Genomic DNA, 12939 nt, shown 5'->3' with positions numbered 1-12939 from the left:
CTCATCATGCTAAGCCAGGAAGTGAAACAAAATTTGAGTCACATATTCACAGCTTAAAGACAGTCATCCCAGAAAGCCAGCCAGCCAAGAGACGTTTGTGACCACAGCTGGTCTGTGTCATGCAGTGTCAACTTCACCATGCTGTCTCCAACAATCCCAGGAGACCCCGTGGGCCAGGGTGCATGCAGGAAGCATGGGTGGGAGCCTGTGTCCAGAATATTACCAACTACGTGCTGCCCTGTCCAAGGGGGGAGGGTGGCTGCCAATGACTCAGCCTAAGGCAGGCAGTGGGAGCTGGACTTGCTTATTCAACAGGAGCAGTGGAGATCTGATCCAAGCCACCCTCGCTTCCTCACTCGATCCTCCTCGTGGCTTGGGTGACACGTCTGGAAAGAGCTGGCCAGAGTCAAGAGTTCAGACCGTGATCTCAAAATGGAGCCATGGACTTTGGAAAATATGGCGCAAGGTCCATGAACTCAACTACCCTCACAAACATCAGTGTCATCAGCTGAGCCAAGGGATGCCAGGAAACAGAGGTGAGCACACTGCCTTCTCCTGGGTGTGAGGGCTGCTTGTCAAGATATACCAACCATCATGTAGGCTCTGCCATTCCCAAGGGCTGCAGTTCATTTTAGGATCACTGGAAAAGTGAACAGAACACATGGCATCTGTGAGTTGTCTCACCGTTTGGGACTAAGTGGTCCGAGGTGAACTCCCATTGAAACGCCTGGTGCGGGGATGCTGGGAACGTGCTGTTAGGCTGGAGCTCATGTTTCCAAGTCATGACCATGATGGAGAAAGGCAGAAGGGGAAGAAGGGGAAGTAAGTTTCTCATGGACATACGGACTTCCTGGAGCAAACTATCCAAAGGTCAAAACGCCAATTTGATGAATTAGGAAGAGTGATATAGACCTGGGGCTGGACCGCAGTCCTTCCATTTTCTGCCTCTTGGTCTCAGAGGAAGGGAAGAGTGTAAGAGTGAATGTTTGGAATGCCTGGCACGGACTTGCCTTCGGTTAACATTCTCTCTTTCATTGTCTCTGTGAGAGGTGTCAAAATAAAAATGGAGTTATGATGCCTTAAAAACCCTGACGGAGTCTGGCATGGTATCATGCTCCTGTAGTCCCAGGTACACGCAAAGCTGAGGCAAGAGGATCACTTCAGCCCAGGAGTTCGAGGCTGCAGTGAGCTGTGATTGTGCCTGTGAATAGCCATTGCATTCTAGCCTGGGCAACTGGGTGAGACCGCGTCTCTAAATCTCTTTTAAAAAACAAAATGGCTGGGCACAGTGGCTCACGCCTGTAATCCCAGCATTTTGGGAGGCCGAGGCAGGCGGATCACGAGGTCAGGAGATCAAGACCATTCTGGCTAACATGGTGAAACCTTGTCTCTACTAAAAAAATGCAAATAATTAGCCAGACGTGGCGGCGGGTGCCTGTAGTCCCCGCTACTTGGGAGGCTGAGGAAGGAGAATGGTGTGAACCCGGGAGGTGGAGCTTGCAGTGAGCCGAGATCGCGCCACTGCACTCCAGCCTGGGCGACTGAGCAAGACTCCAACTCAAAAAAAAAAAAAAAAAAAAAAAAAAAAAAAAAAAAAAAAAAAAAAATCCACCCAACAAATAGAGGTGGGGAAGGCCAGGAAGGGAGAATTCTCACACACGAATGCCTGATAATAAGAACTATCACAAAAGACTCTGCAAAACCTACAGCTGCACACAAAGGCCATCATAACCTCACACACAAAAAAGTACTGCGAGGACATCTGCCTAGCAGCTCAAACTGGTGTCACCTTTGTTATGGATCCTGGTAGCCAGGGATAATTATCTCAGAGGAATGATGTAATCCTCCTCACTTTTCCTTTAAAAACCTTTGTCTTGCCAGGCATGGTGGCTCATGCCTGTAATCCCAACACTTTGGGAGGCTGAGGCAGGAGCATCGCTGGAGCCCGGGAGTTCAAGACCAGCCTGGGCAACATAGAGAGACTCCCACCTGTACAAAACATTAAATAAAAAATTTAGCATGTAGTGGCTACTTGGGAGGCTGAAGCAGGAGGATCAATTGAGTCTGGGAGGTTGAGGCTGCAGTGAGCTGTGATTATACTACTACACTCCAGCCTGGGCAACAAAGCAAGACCATGTCTCAAAACAAAACAAAAAACCTTTGTTTTCCTTTACTTCCCTGAATATGCACGTAGTTTACAGTGGCACTGGTATTCCATTGCAATGCCTGTTCCGGAATAAACAACAACTACTTTTAGAGAGTCTTCCTCTCCTCTCTGTTTGTTATTTAGGTTAACACCTCTATAACATGGGTCACTGGTCTCTAGTCCCACTATCCCAGAACTGCTCTCTGGTTAAAAATAAAATAGGCCAGGCGTGGTGGCTCAAGCCTGTAATCCCAGCACTTTGGGAGGCCGAGACGGGTAGATCACGAGGTCAGGAGATCGAGACCATCCTGGCTAACACGGTGAAACCCCGTCTCTACTAAAAAATACAAAAAACTAGCCGGGCGAGGTGGCGGGCGCCTGTAGTCCCAGTTACTCCGCAGGCTGAGGCAGGAGAATGGCGTGAACCCGGGAGGCGGAGCTTGCAGTGAGCTGAGATCCGGCCACTGCACTCCAGCCTGGGCGGCAGAGCGAGACTCCGTCTCAAAAATAAAAAAATAAATAAAAATAAATAAAATAAAATAAAATAAAATAAAAATATAGGGGTCCCTTCTTCCCATCCTCACCTCTTAAGCATGACCTCCTCCCACCCTTGAATAGATTTGGCATTGCGGGCAGAAAGGGAGAAAAGCACGAGGCAGCTTCACCAGCTGGGGACAGGGAGGGCTCTGGGTCCTTCCTAGAGCCACAATCCCCTAAGCCTTCGTGGGGTGGGGGTGCCCCCTCCCCAGTCTGGCCTGAGTCACACCCCCCTGCGCTGGATCTCTGGGTTTCCATGACAGCACGCATCCATATATGCCAGTGGACCCCAGGGACACACTTGACACATGTGCATTGAGTGTATATGTGCCATATACTTTTCTAAGCTCGTTACATAAATTATATCATGTAATTCTCACAGCAACCCTGTAAGACAGCATCCCCGATTTGCACCTAAACTAAGGCACGAAAAGATTAGGGTGCTTGCAAGGAAGTTAACATTTCCTCCTCTCAGCCTCCTCTCCCACACTTAGTGCCACAGAGCCTGCAAAAGGTCCAAGGCAAGAAGACCAGCAGCCTGAAGATCAGCTCCTCTGAGTGGCTGACCAGGAACTCCCTGCATCATGAAAACCCACAGACACGGCTGAAGGAAGTGTTGGCCAGCTGGACACAATGACATACCCAAAACAGACAGGAAACTGGGAGCCTGCTCCCTCAGCTTTCCACCATGAATGACCCTTTCCATAACTCAAGAAATACAGATGGGTCCAGCTCCTGTCCAAGCAGACAGCGCCCCCAGGTGGGAAAAGCAGCAATGACACCATCCATGACATGAACACAGCTTGCCAGGTGGGGCAGAAACAGTCATGCAGTGCTTTGGGGGACAAAAGGTATGTTTCATGGAGCATTCCAGGCCCTTACTGACAGTGGAGTTTGCCATCTGAGAGTTGCCTGATGCCTGAAGGTTCACAAGAGTTACCAGGAAAAAGCCTTTCATGTTATTATCTAAATTAAACACAACCCTTTTTCTTTCTAAGAAGTTTCTCATAATCACATGGAAGAAATTCCTATTGTGAAGACAAAGAAAAGGTAGGTGTCTGTGTGTGTGTGTGTGTGTGTGTGTGTGTGTGTGTGTGTGTGTGTATGTCTTTCTCTTTTTTACTTTTATTTTTTATTTTTAGAGACAAATCTCGCCCTCTATCCCAGGCTGGAGTGAAACGGCACAATCACAGCTCACTTCATACAGCCTCTATCACCTTGGCTCAAGTGATCCCCCCACCTCAGTCTCCCAAGTAGCTGAGACTACAGGTCCATGCCACCATCCCTGGCTAATTTTAAAATTTTTTGTAAAGACAGGGTCTCACCATGTTGCCCCAGGCTGGGCTCAAATTCCTGGCCTCAAGCTATCCTGCCACCTTGGCCTCCCAAAGCCCTAGGATGACAAGTATGAGCCACCATGCCCAGACACGTTTGGTTTATTACAGCACATCAGTTTCTTCCACACTCAGTAGACTGCACCAGTGACTTCAATTCTTCATCCCTCCCTCTATCCAAACCTTTTACCTCCATATTGCAAAATTTCTCTCCATAAGGAAATAGAGTGTGTTTTCTGTCCCTTGACTGGGAGTTTGGCCACGTGACTTGCCTCAGTTCATGGGGCCTAGTGGATGTGAAATGGTGGAAGGTTTGAAAGTCACATGTGCTCCTGGGCATACCCTCGTGCCCTCTGCTGTCACCATGATAAGCCTGTGCCCAGGCTAGCCCACTGTCTCAGGAGGAGGACAAGAGGCTTACGGAACAGAGCCCAAGTGCCCTGGCAGAACCGATCCTGCATCAGCTGAGCACCAGATGCATGGCTGTAGACTTGCCCAGAACACCTGAGAGTATGTGCTGCCTCTGGACATTCAGCTTCCCAACATCACAAAGCAGAGGGCCAGATGTGTAAAAACTTCTCCCTGGAAGACTGGTTCCTCTGCCCCTGTTGTGCTGGAGGAAGGTGTTGTCCTGGAGGAAGGAACTGGGGAAGGTCCAAGGAGGCAGAGTGAAATAAAGGAGGTGTTGACTGGCAGAGCACAGAGCTGAGACACCCCAAGATGAAATAACTGGGATTAATTACTAAAATGCTGCTCAATCAATAAAGAAAATAATTCTGTTTACTAAGCATCTACTATTTGCCGGAAAAAGTGCTAAGCATTTTCAATAGATGGCTTCATTTAATCCTCAAGATGACTCTTCATCTTGAAGAAGGTGCTATATAACCATTTTAGAGATGAGGAAACTGAGGCCCAAAGAGGGTTAGCCACTGACTAAAGGTCACAGAATTAGTCAGTGAAGAAGTGGGGATTCCAACGCTGTTGATAGACTGCTGTTAACAGCCCAAATGCCCAGCACCAAATGCCATTTCTGTACCCCACCCCTCAGGCCACTGCCTCCAGTTTAGCTCAGTAACTCCTAGGGACTTAGTTCCTGCTGCCCAGACCCTCTCATCAGCTTTTGGGATCACTTTGTCTGTATTCCTAGGCCTAGCTCCAGCACCTGCATCCCTGGCCTAGCCCTGGCACTAACTCAGCAACGGAACAGAGTTGGCCAGTGGCTCTAGAGAGGGAAGATTTGGCTACTCGCTGAACAAAGATTGAGCAGGCAGTTCTTCTGTGCCAGGTGCTGCCCTAGGAGTACAGTCCATGCTCACTTCGATTTGGCTGTGAGGTCACAAGACAGATGCTGCCAGCCTAGGGATGGTAGTGGCATCAAGCCAGGTCCACGGCACCAGGGAAATGAGGTGTGCCTTCTGCAATAGGGGTGGTACAAATTGCATATTTGTTTCCTCCAGACCTCGTGTAGAAATTTGATTCCCGGCCGGGCGTGGTGGCTCAAGCCTGTAATCCCAGCACTTTGGGAGGCCGAGACAGGCGGATCACGAGGTCAGGAGATCGAGACCATCCTGGCTAACATGGTGAAACCCTGTCTCTACTAAAAAATACAAAAAACTAGCCGGGCAAGGTGGCGGGTGCCTGTAGTCCCAGCTACTTGGGAGGCTGAGGCAGGAGAATGGCGTAAACCCAGGAGGTGGGGCTTGCAGTGAGCTGAGATCGCACCACTGCACTCCAGCCTGGGCGACAGAGCAAGACTCCGTCTCAAAAAAAAAAATTTGATCCCCAATGTTGGAGGTGGGGCCTAATGAGAGGTAATTTTGTCATAAGGGCAGATCCCTCATGAATAGATTAATACCATCCCTCAGGGGTGAGTTCTCACTCTCTTAGTTCCCACAATAGCTGGTTGTTAACAAAAGCTGGGACCTCCCCTCTCTCCTCTCTGATGCTTCCTCACTTGCCATGCGATCTCTGCACCCTCGGCTCCTCTTCGCCTTCCGCCATGAGTACAAGCAGCCTGTGGCCCTCACCAGAAGCTAAGCAGATGCTGGCGCCACGCTTCTTACACAGCCTGCAGAACCTTGAGCCAAGTAAACCTATTTTCTTTATAAATTTCTGATCCTCAGGTATTTCTTTACAGTAACAGAAACAGACTAAGGCAAGGGTCCAGCTCTGTGTTTCCAGGAGGGGCAAGAGAGAACTCATCACATGAGGAAGTGAGGGTCTAGCCTGCTGCGCGGAATACTATGAGATTGAGAGAGAATCAGTTGATTGGGTGAAAATGGACATTCACAAGCTGTCTAAACACTGGGCCAGGACTAACTAAGTTTTGTTTGTCAAAAAACCAGTTGGTTCCTGGATGAGAAACTCAGAATCCTGTTTGGGTTCAAAGTTCCCAATGGGGAGAAAAATCGTAAAAAAAAAAAAAAAAAAAAAAAAAAATCAATCTTTCTCTGCCCTTTTTGTCACCACCCACATTCTCAGAGGTAGTAGTCACTTATGACCCTGTCGGTGCCTGAAAGCTGGCTCCAGAGGGAGCCTTCCTGGCAGATATGCCCTTGACAGCCACTCCAGCCAATCAGAGTGGCCCGGTCATCAGGCACCTCCCCTCCCAGGAATGATGGGCCATTCCTTCCCACAAATCTTTAAGTCTTCTTACCTGTCTGGGTTCCTCAGAGCTTCCTCAAAGTCTATGCTCAGAGCCTTGCACATCTGGGAAAGTGAGAGCAGGTCCCCAGTAAAAGGCTGTTTGGGGAAACGCCACCGGTTGGTTGAGCCAGCAATCCGGCGTTCCAGCCGAGCTTTGTGCTGCTTGGTAATCAAAGAAAGAGAAGACATCTTTTTTTCTAACTTCACATAAATGCCAGATTTTCCAAACTGTACAGCAGGAAGGAAATCAAGACAAATTTTACAGTGCTGGTTAATTTTTGAACATGGCTAATATTTCTCACGAGACATCTTAAGGTAAAGACGCTGTATTCCATAGACCAAGGATCTCAAGCTACAAAGTAATTTGGAATTTAGGATCTAAGACAAGAGGTGTCAGAGGGCAAGAGGTCAGGGAGAAACATTGTTTTTTGCAGGTAGCTCTCTGAAGAATCCACAAGTAGGGATAATATCATGCTTTAAGTACTGTCCTTTGAGTACTTATCCTAACTTGTCATACAGAGAGATATTAAACTGTGGAGATCTTGGGCAAGGAAATTTTTTTAGTGGGTGGTAAAATATACAAAACATAAAATTTTATCTATTTTACAGTGTACAATTTGGTGGCATTTAGTACACTTACAATGTTATGCAACCATTACCACTACCTAATTCCAGCACATTTTCATTACCCCCAAAAGAAATTCCATACCTATTAAGCTGTCATTCTATGTTCCCGCGTCCCCAGCCCCTGACAACCACTAATCTGCTTTCTAAGATTAGCCCCTATGTTCTGATTTTATGTTTTCACCTGTTCTGGGTGAATCACACCCAATAGAAGTGGAATCACACAATATGTGGCCTTTTGTGGATGGCATCTTTCACATAACATAATGTTTTCAAGGTTCATCCATGTATTGGTACTTCATTCCTCTTTAATGCTGAATAATATTCCATTGTGTAAATATTCCACATGTTGCTTATTCCTTCATCAGTTGATGAACACTTGGGTTGTTTATACCTTTTGGCTATTGTGAAGCGTGCTGTGAGTATTCATGGACAAGATTTTGTTTGAACACCTGTCTTTTTATTATTTTGGTTATATACCCAGGAGCTGAACTGCTGAGTCTTTGGGCAGGGGCTTTTACTTAGAGATTTTCTTGAGGCTCCAGGGGAAATTCAGCAATTTACATAAAAGAGAAGGACAATACCCAGCATGGATGTAAACCTTAGACTGAAGGCCCAAAGCAACCTAGCAAGGAAAAAAGCACCAGGAAGGACCCACAAGAATGGATGTCATTGATCCCAAGCCAACCAGGGCACCAATGGAGAGGTGGCGAGACCATGGGCCACGGACTAGAGCATCTGAGTCCAAATCTTGTTATTGCTACTTTCTAGTTGTGTGACCTTGAGCAAGTTATTTAACATTCTGAGGCTCTCAGGTCTCATGTGTAAAATGGGAATAACGGGTGGTGGTGGTGACAGTAATGGTCATCATGACAATGATGGTGAGGATGGCGGTGGTGGGGATTGTGGGTATGTCACCTTGTTTCCAATGTTGTAAAAAGTATAAAGTAGAATAAAGTTTGGGAAATACACCTTAGTATAGTGCCTAGAAGATGGTGGATGATTAAAAACTGTGGAATCTGAGTCTAGATATAGTGCTGCTGTCATGTGAGAAGTAAAACATCGCCAGCTCAGACCACAAGCCTGCTCTCTGCTCTCTGTACAGCCCGCTGCCTGGACACACTCTTTCCAGCCGAGTCAGCCAATAACGTTTAAGGTCCTCGGTGGTGCAGGACCCAGCCCCTTGTGGAAATTTGTCAAAATTACCATAACCAAGTGCTTCTTCTCATCACCTACCTTCTTGAGAAACTGATCTACTTACCGTGTTCGACATTATCGTGAATGAAAGTGGAGATTACACAGGAGAGAAAAGATAAGCAACCTAGAAGACAAAAGAGGTAAAGGTGAAATTTTCCATACTTTTCAAAATATTATGGAGGAGATTGGCCTAAAGAATCTATATTTTGCCACAGGAAGGATAATGAATAAGCCTCGAATGTGGGTTTTTTATCGATCAAGAGAATATCTTGTTGTTGCTGTTTTTTGTTTGTTTGTTTGTTAGTTAGTTTTTTTTGTAAGCAGATGAGTAGACAGATAGATCTCTGCTGTTGTTCTGGGCTCAGATCAAGCAAAACAGAAGATAATCCTTTGCCAAAGCGAGAAAGACCGAAAGATAGCTATAAGTAGGCTGATCACATAATTGATCATTCAGACCAGGGGACTAAAGGGATGATATTAATGATTAGGCTTAGACAATGGCTGTAGGCCAGGGCTGCCCTGGAGTCCTGTAGACTGATGGTCACCCTGGCTTACAGGTCATGAAAGAGGAAGAGTGGAAGGACATTCCAGCTATCTCTGAACATTATCAGGGCAGTTGGGTTACAAGCAACAGAAACCCATTTGATTATGGAGTTGGGGGGAGGTTAAGATAGATTGGAAGGATGGTGATGAGAGGAGGGTCTCATAGACTCAAAAGGAAACTGGAGAACTTTCTGGGAAAGAACAGGAAGCAGCTGCAGGGACCTGGGTGGCACCCACCAGCAGTTGGTGGCTGTTGTTGTCAGGCGCTGCCTCTAGCATGAGTCGGCTCCCCCACAGTCCATCTATGCAGGGTTCTGTTCAATCCAGATTCTCAGCAAGAGGCCCCAACTGGCCTGGCTTAGCTCAGGGGCCCACTCTTTGGCCCCTGAGGGCAGACACCTTGACTAATTCTCCCAAGAAGAATGTGCACTGGTGACTGGGTTGTTCCCCAGAGCAACATCAGAGAAGAGAAGAAGTGGGCGAGCTGGTAAAACCAGCAGAAGCCATGGCACTTGATGACCAAGAACCTCAGTTGACCTCCCCTTTGCTCCCCAAATAGCACTTCACCTGCATCACAGTCATGGCTATGTTCATCCATTCACCAACAAGCATTTCCTGTGCAGTCGCCATATGGAAAGAGGTGTTAGCCATTTCTGAGAGACAGCGGTGAGCAAAATGCACATGATCCTTGCCTCACAGAATTTCCATTCCACTTGGGCAGACAGGCTTTTCTTTACCTTTTAATTGCCTTAATTGGACTTTTTAATTGCAAAAGTATTAATAATATATGCTTGTTGTAACAAGTGAACCAATACAATGACAGGAAAGAAAAATTTAACATAGCTGCATAATATTACTTTTTCTACTTTTGAGACAGGGTCTTGCTCTGCTGCCCAGACTGGAGTGCAGTGGTGTGATAAAGGCTCACTGCAGCCTCAAATCTGCTGGGCTGAAGTGATCCTCCCACTTCAGCCTCCCCAGTAGCTGGGACTACAGGCGTCCACTACCACACCTGGCTAATTTTTTGATTTTTCTAGAGCCAGGGTTGCCCAGACTGATCTATATTGCCCAGACTTGTCTTGAACTCCTGATATCAAGCAATCTTCCTTCCTTGGCCTCCCAGAGTACCAGTATTATAGACATGAGCCACTGTGCCTGGCTCCATAATATTTCATACAGTGAATGCATCATTATTTATTAAAATATTCCTCTGTCAAGTCATTGAGGTTATTTCCTACATTTTATTCCCATAATAAGAACAATGGGAACAACATGCATATACATTATTATGGCAGTTTGCATACATGTGTGTATGCATATATCTATACATGTTACCTATATCTCTATCTGTGTATATATATATATGTGTGTGTGTGTGTGTATGTGTGTGTGTGTGTGTATATGTATGTATATCTTTGTGTTATTTTTATTTCTATGAGATAGTCTTCCAAGTGGTATAGTTATGTCAGAGATCTGTATCTTCAATTGAAATAGTTAATACCAATTCACTTGCCCCAAAATTGCAGCAATTAACATTCCTATCACCAATTTATAAGTGGTGGTGTTTTTTTCACAACATCTCCAGTACTAGGTACTATCATCATATTTATTTTTGCCAAGCTGGTGAGTGTCAGATGGTTTTAGATTCTTATTTTAATTTGAACTTTCCTGGCTACCAGTGGGGTTGAGCATTCTTTTATCTATTTATTGGCCTTTTTTCTTTTCTGAAAACCACCTAATCATAGGCTTTCCGCATTTTTCTACTTTCCACATTTTCTTAACTATAGTTTCCTGAGCATTTTTTAAGGAGTTCTCTATGTACTGGGGACACTAACACTGTGTCTGCCATACATGTTGCAGAAGTGTATCATTTGTCTTTTGAGTTTGTTTATGGTAAACAAATTGTTTCATTAGGTATGAAAATATGTCGTGTGTGTGTGTGTGTGTGTGTGTGTGTGTGTGTGTGTGTATTTCCTTTGCCAATCTCTAATTTGAAAACATATCTGGGGGCCAGGCCCGGTGGCTCATCCCTGTAATCCCAGCACTTTGGGAGGCCGAGGCAGATGGATCACCTGAGGTCAGGAGTTCAAGACCAGCCTAACCAACACGATGAAACCTTGTCTCTACTAAAAATACAAAATTAGCTGGGCTTGGTGGCGCATGCCTGTAATCCCAGCTACTTGGGAGGCTGAGGCAGGAGAATCACTTTAACTTGGGAGGTGGAGGTTGCAGTGAGCCAAACTCGCACCATTGCACTCCAGCCTGGGCAACAAGAGTGAAACTCTGTCTCAAGGAAAAAAAAAAAAAAAAAAAAAAGAAAGAAAAAGAAACGTGTCTGGATACAAACATGGCCCTGGTGTTTGTACCGACCTGCCGGTGTCCTCATTTGCTCTTGCATCCATGTATGCATGTGTGTTAAGAGCATCTTTGTCTGTTCAAGTAGCTTTCGAGGTACACTTCAGTTTAGAGCAATGTATATTTTCCTTGATGGCTGAGTTTCCACCTTGCGTGAGGAGGCTTCTCCCACCTCAGGTAACACATACATGCTTTTCTGATCCTTTTACCTCACAGGAGCCAGGATGATGAACTCCTCAGCTTAAAACCCTTCACCAGCTTCCCACTGCCCTAGACATAGACCCCCGAATCCTCAACGTGGCCTAAAGGAATGTGAGAAGAGAGAAGAGGGTTCCATTCTAAAGCAGACCCAGTCAGTACAGAATAAACCCCACACAGGACTCGCTATGCCCACGGAGCACCGCTTCAGTTACAGAGAGAGAGAGGCTGGGGTTTGCACTCAGCTACCCAAAGCTCCTGCTTTCTTAGATCAATATCTAAGAACTTTTTTTAGCTGATCTTGAAATCCAGGGACATCTCAACGGCCTGGAAATGTGTTCTTTTTTCATCCCACCAGGCAATCTGCCCCTTCATGTGTTTTGAGAGCCTGTGCCGAGGTCCCTGTGGGTGGGCAGGAGCTACCTACAATGGTCTCTCGGCTCCCAGACCCCTCCTGATTCCCCAAACTCCCTCCCTGTCAAGTAGACCAGAGGGACCCAAGTCTAAGCAGCACCTGTCCCTAAGACACCCTTCTTGGTCTCTGAAGTGGCTGAAAAGTACCCATCGTACTTACTGTTCTCAAGCCCTCTTGCCCACCACAGGCGTGTTCACAGCAGAAGCTTGCTGAGTGGAGGAACTCGCATCACAGTGGCCTCTGAGTTACAGGAGAGCTGGGGCCTGGGCGCCTTCTGAGCCTGAAGCCCAGGAGTGCTCATCACATCTGGGGCTCACCCTTTTCTTCTTATCGGCCAAGGGGCTTTGACAGGGGGAGCTTGCCTTTGGTTTCCTGGGTGGTTGTGAGCACCACGGCAACAGCAGGGAAGGTTCCAAGCACCTCCTGTTCCAGGGCCGGGTTTCAGCTCAGGCTGGGGCTGTGTCCAAGGCCCTGGCTGATGGGGAGAAGGTGTGAGTGATGGCATCTCAGAGACCAATGTGGGTGCCAAGTGCCTCCATTCCTGTTCCTCCTGGGGCAACCCAGGACAGAGCCTCAGTGAGAGTCAAGCCCCAAATCCTCAGGCTTCATCTGTAAAAGGAGGAGATTAGACTGGAAACTTCTCAGATCCCTCCCAGCTCTGGCATTCTGGGCTGCTCTATTTCTAGTGTTTTCTGGGTTTTGACAAAAATATTTCAATAAAAATGGAGGGTTCTGCATTATGAAAGGCTATGCCTAATGAGGTACTTCGTTGATTATGATTTTTAATGCTGCTCTCTCTGGGAGCTAAGGACTGTCTCAAAGTCAAGGACAAGACCAAGAGCCTTCAAGCTGGCATCCAGAGTGAAGATGTTTGGGTTTTTCTGTTTGTTTTGTTTTGTTTTGAGATGGAGTCTCACTCTATCGCCCAGGCTGGAGTGCAGTGG

At 46.7% G+C, this 12939-nt stretch overlaps 1 protein-coding gene across 2 annotated transcripts in view; it reads right to left on the bottom strand.

Annotated features, from left to right (window-relative positions):
• The window catches only part of BTBD16 (BTB domain containing 16), a 67639-nt gene extending 55260 nt beyond the window's left edge, over positions 1–12379 (bottom strand). The window contains exons 1-3 of one of the 2 annotated variants that reach the window (XM_010357255.2): positions 12155–12379; positions 8549–8608; positions 6674–6825 (exon numbers count right to left, since the gene is read on the bottom strand). In XM_010357255.2, the coding sequence (XP_010355557.2) occupies positions 6674–6825; positions 8549–8560 (164 nt within the window). In that variant the 5' untranslated portion in view covers positions 8561–8608; positions 12155–12379. The remainder of the gene's footprint in view (positions 1–6673; positions 6826–8548; positions 8609–12154) is intronic. The other variant, XM_010357265.2, reaches the window with a different exon arrangement.
• Between the last annotated feature and the right edge of the window lie 560 nt (positions 12380–12939).

Source organism: Rhinopithecus roxellana, chromosome 11 (assembly GCF_007565055.1).
Source record: "Rhinopithecus roxellana isolate Shanxi Qingling chromosome 11, ASM756505v1, whole genome shotgun sequence".
Classification (NCBI taxonomy): Eukaryota; Metazoa; Chordata; class Mammalia; order Primates; family Cercopithecidae; genus Rhinopithecus; species Rhinopithecus roxellana.
This window is presented reverse-complemented; position numbering and strand designations above follow the sequence as displayed.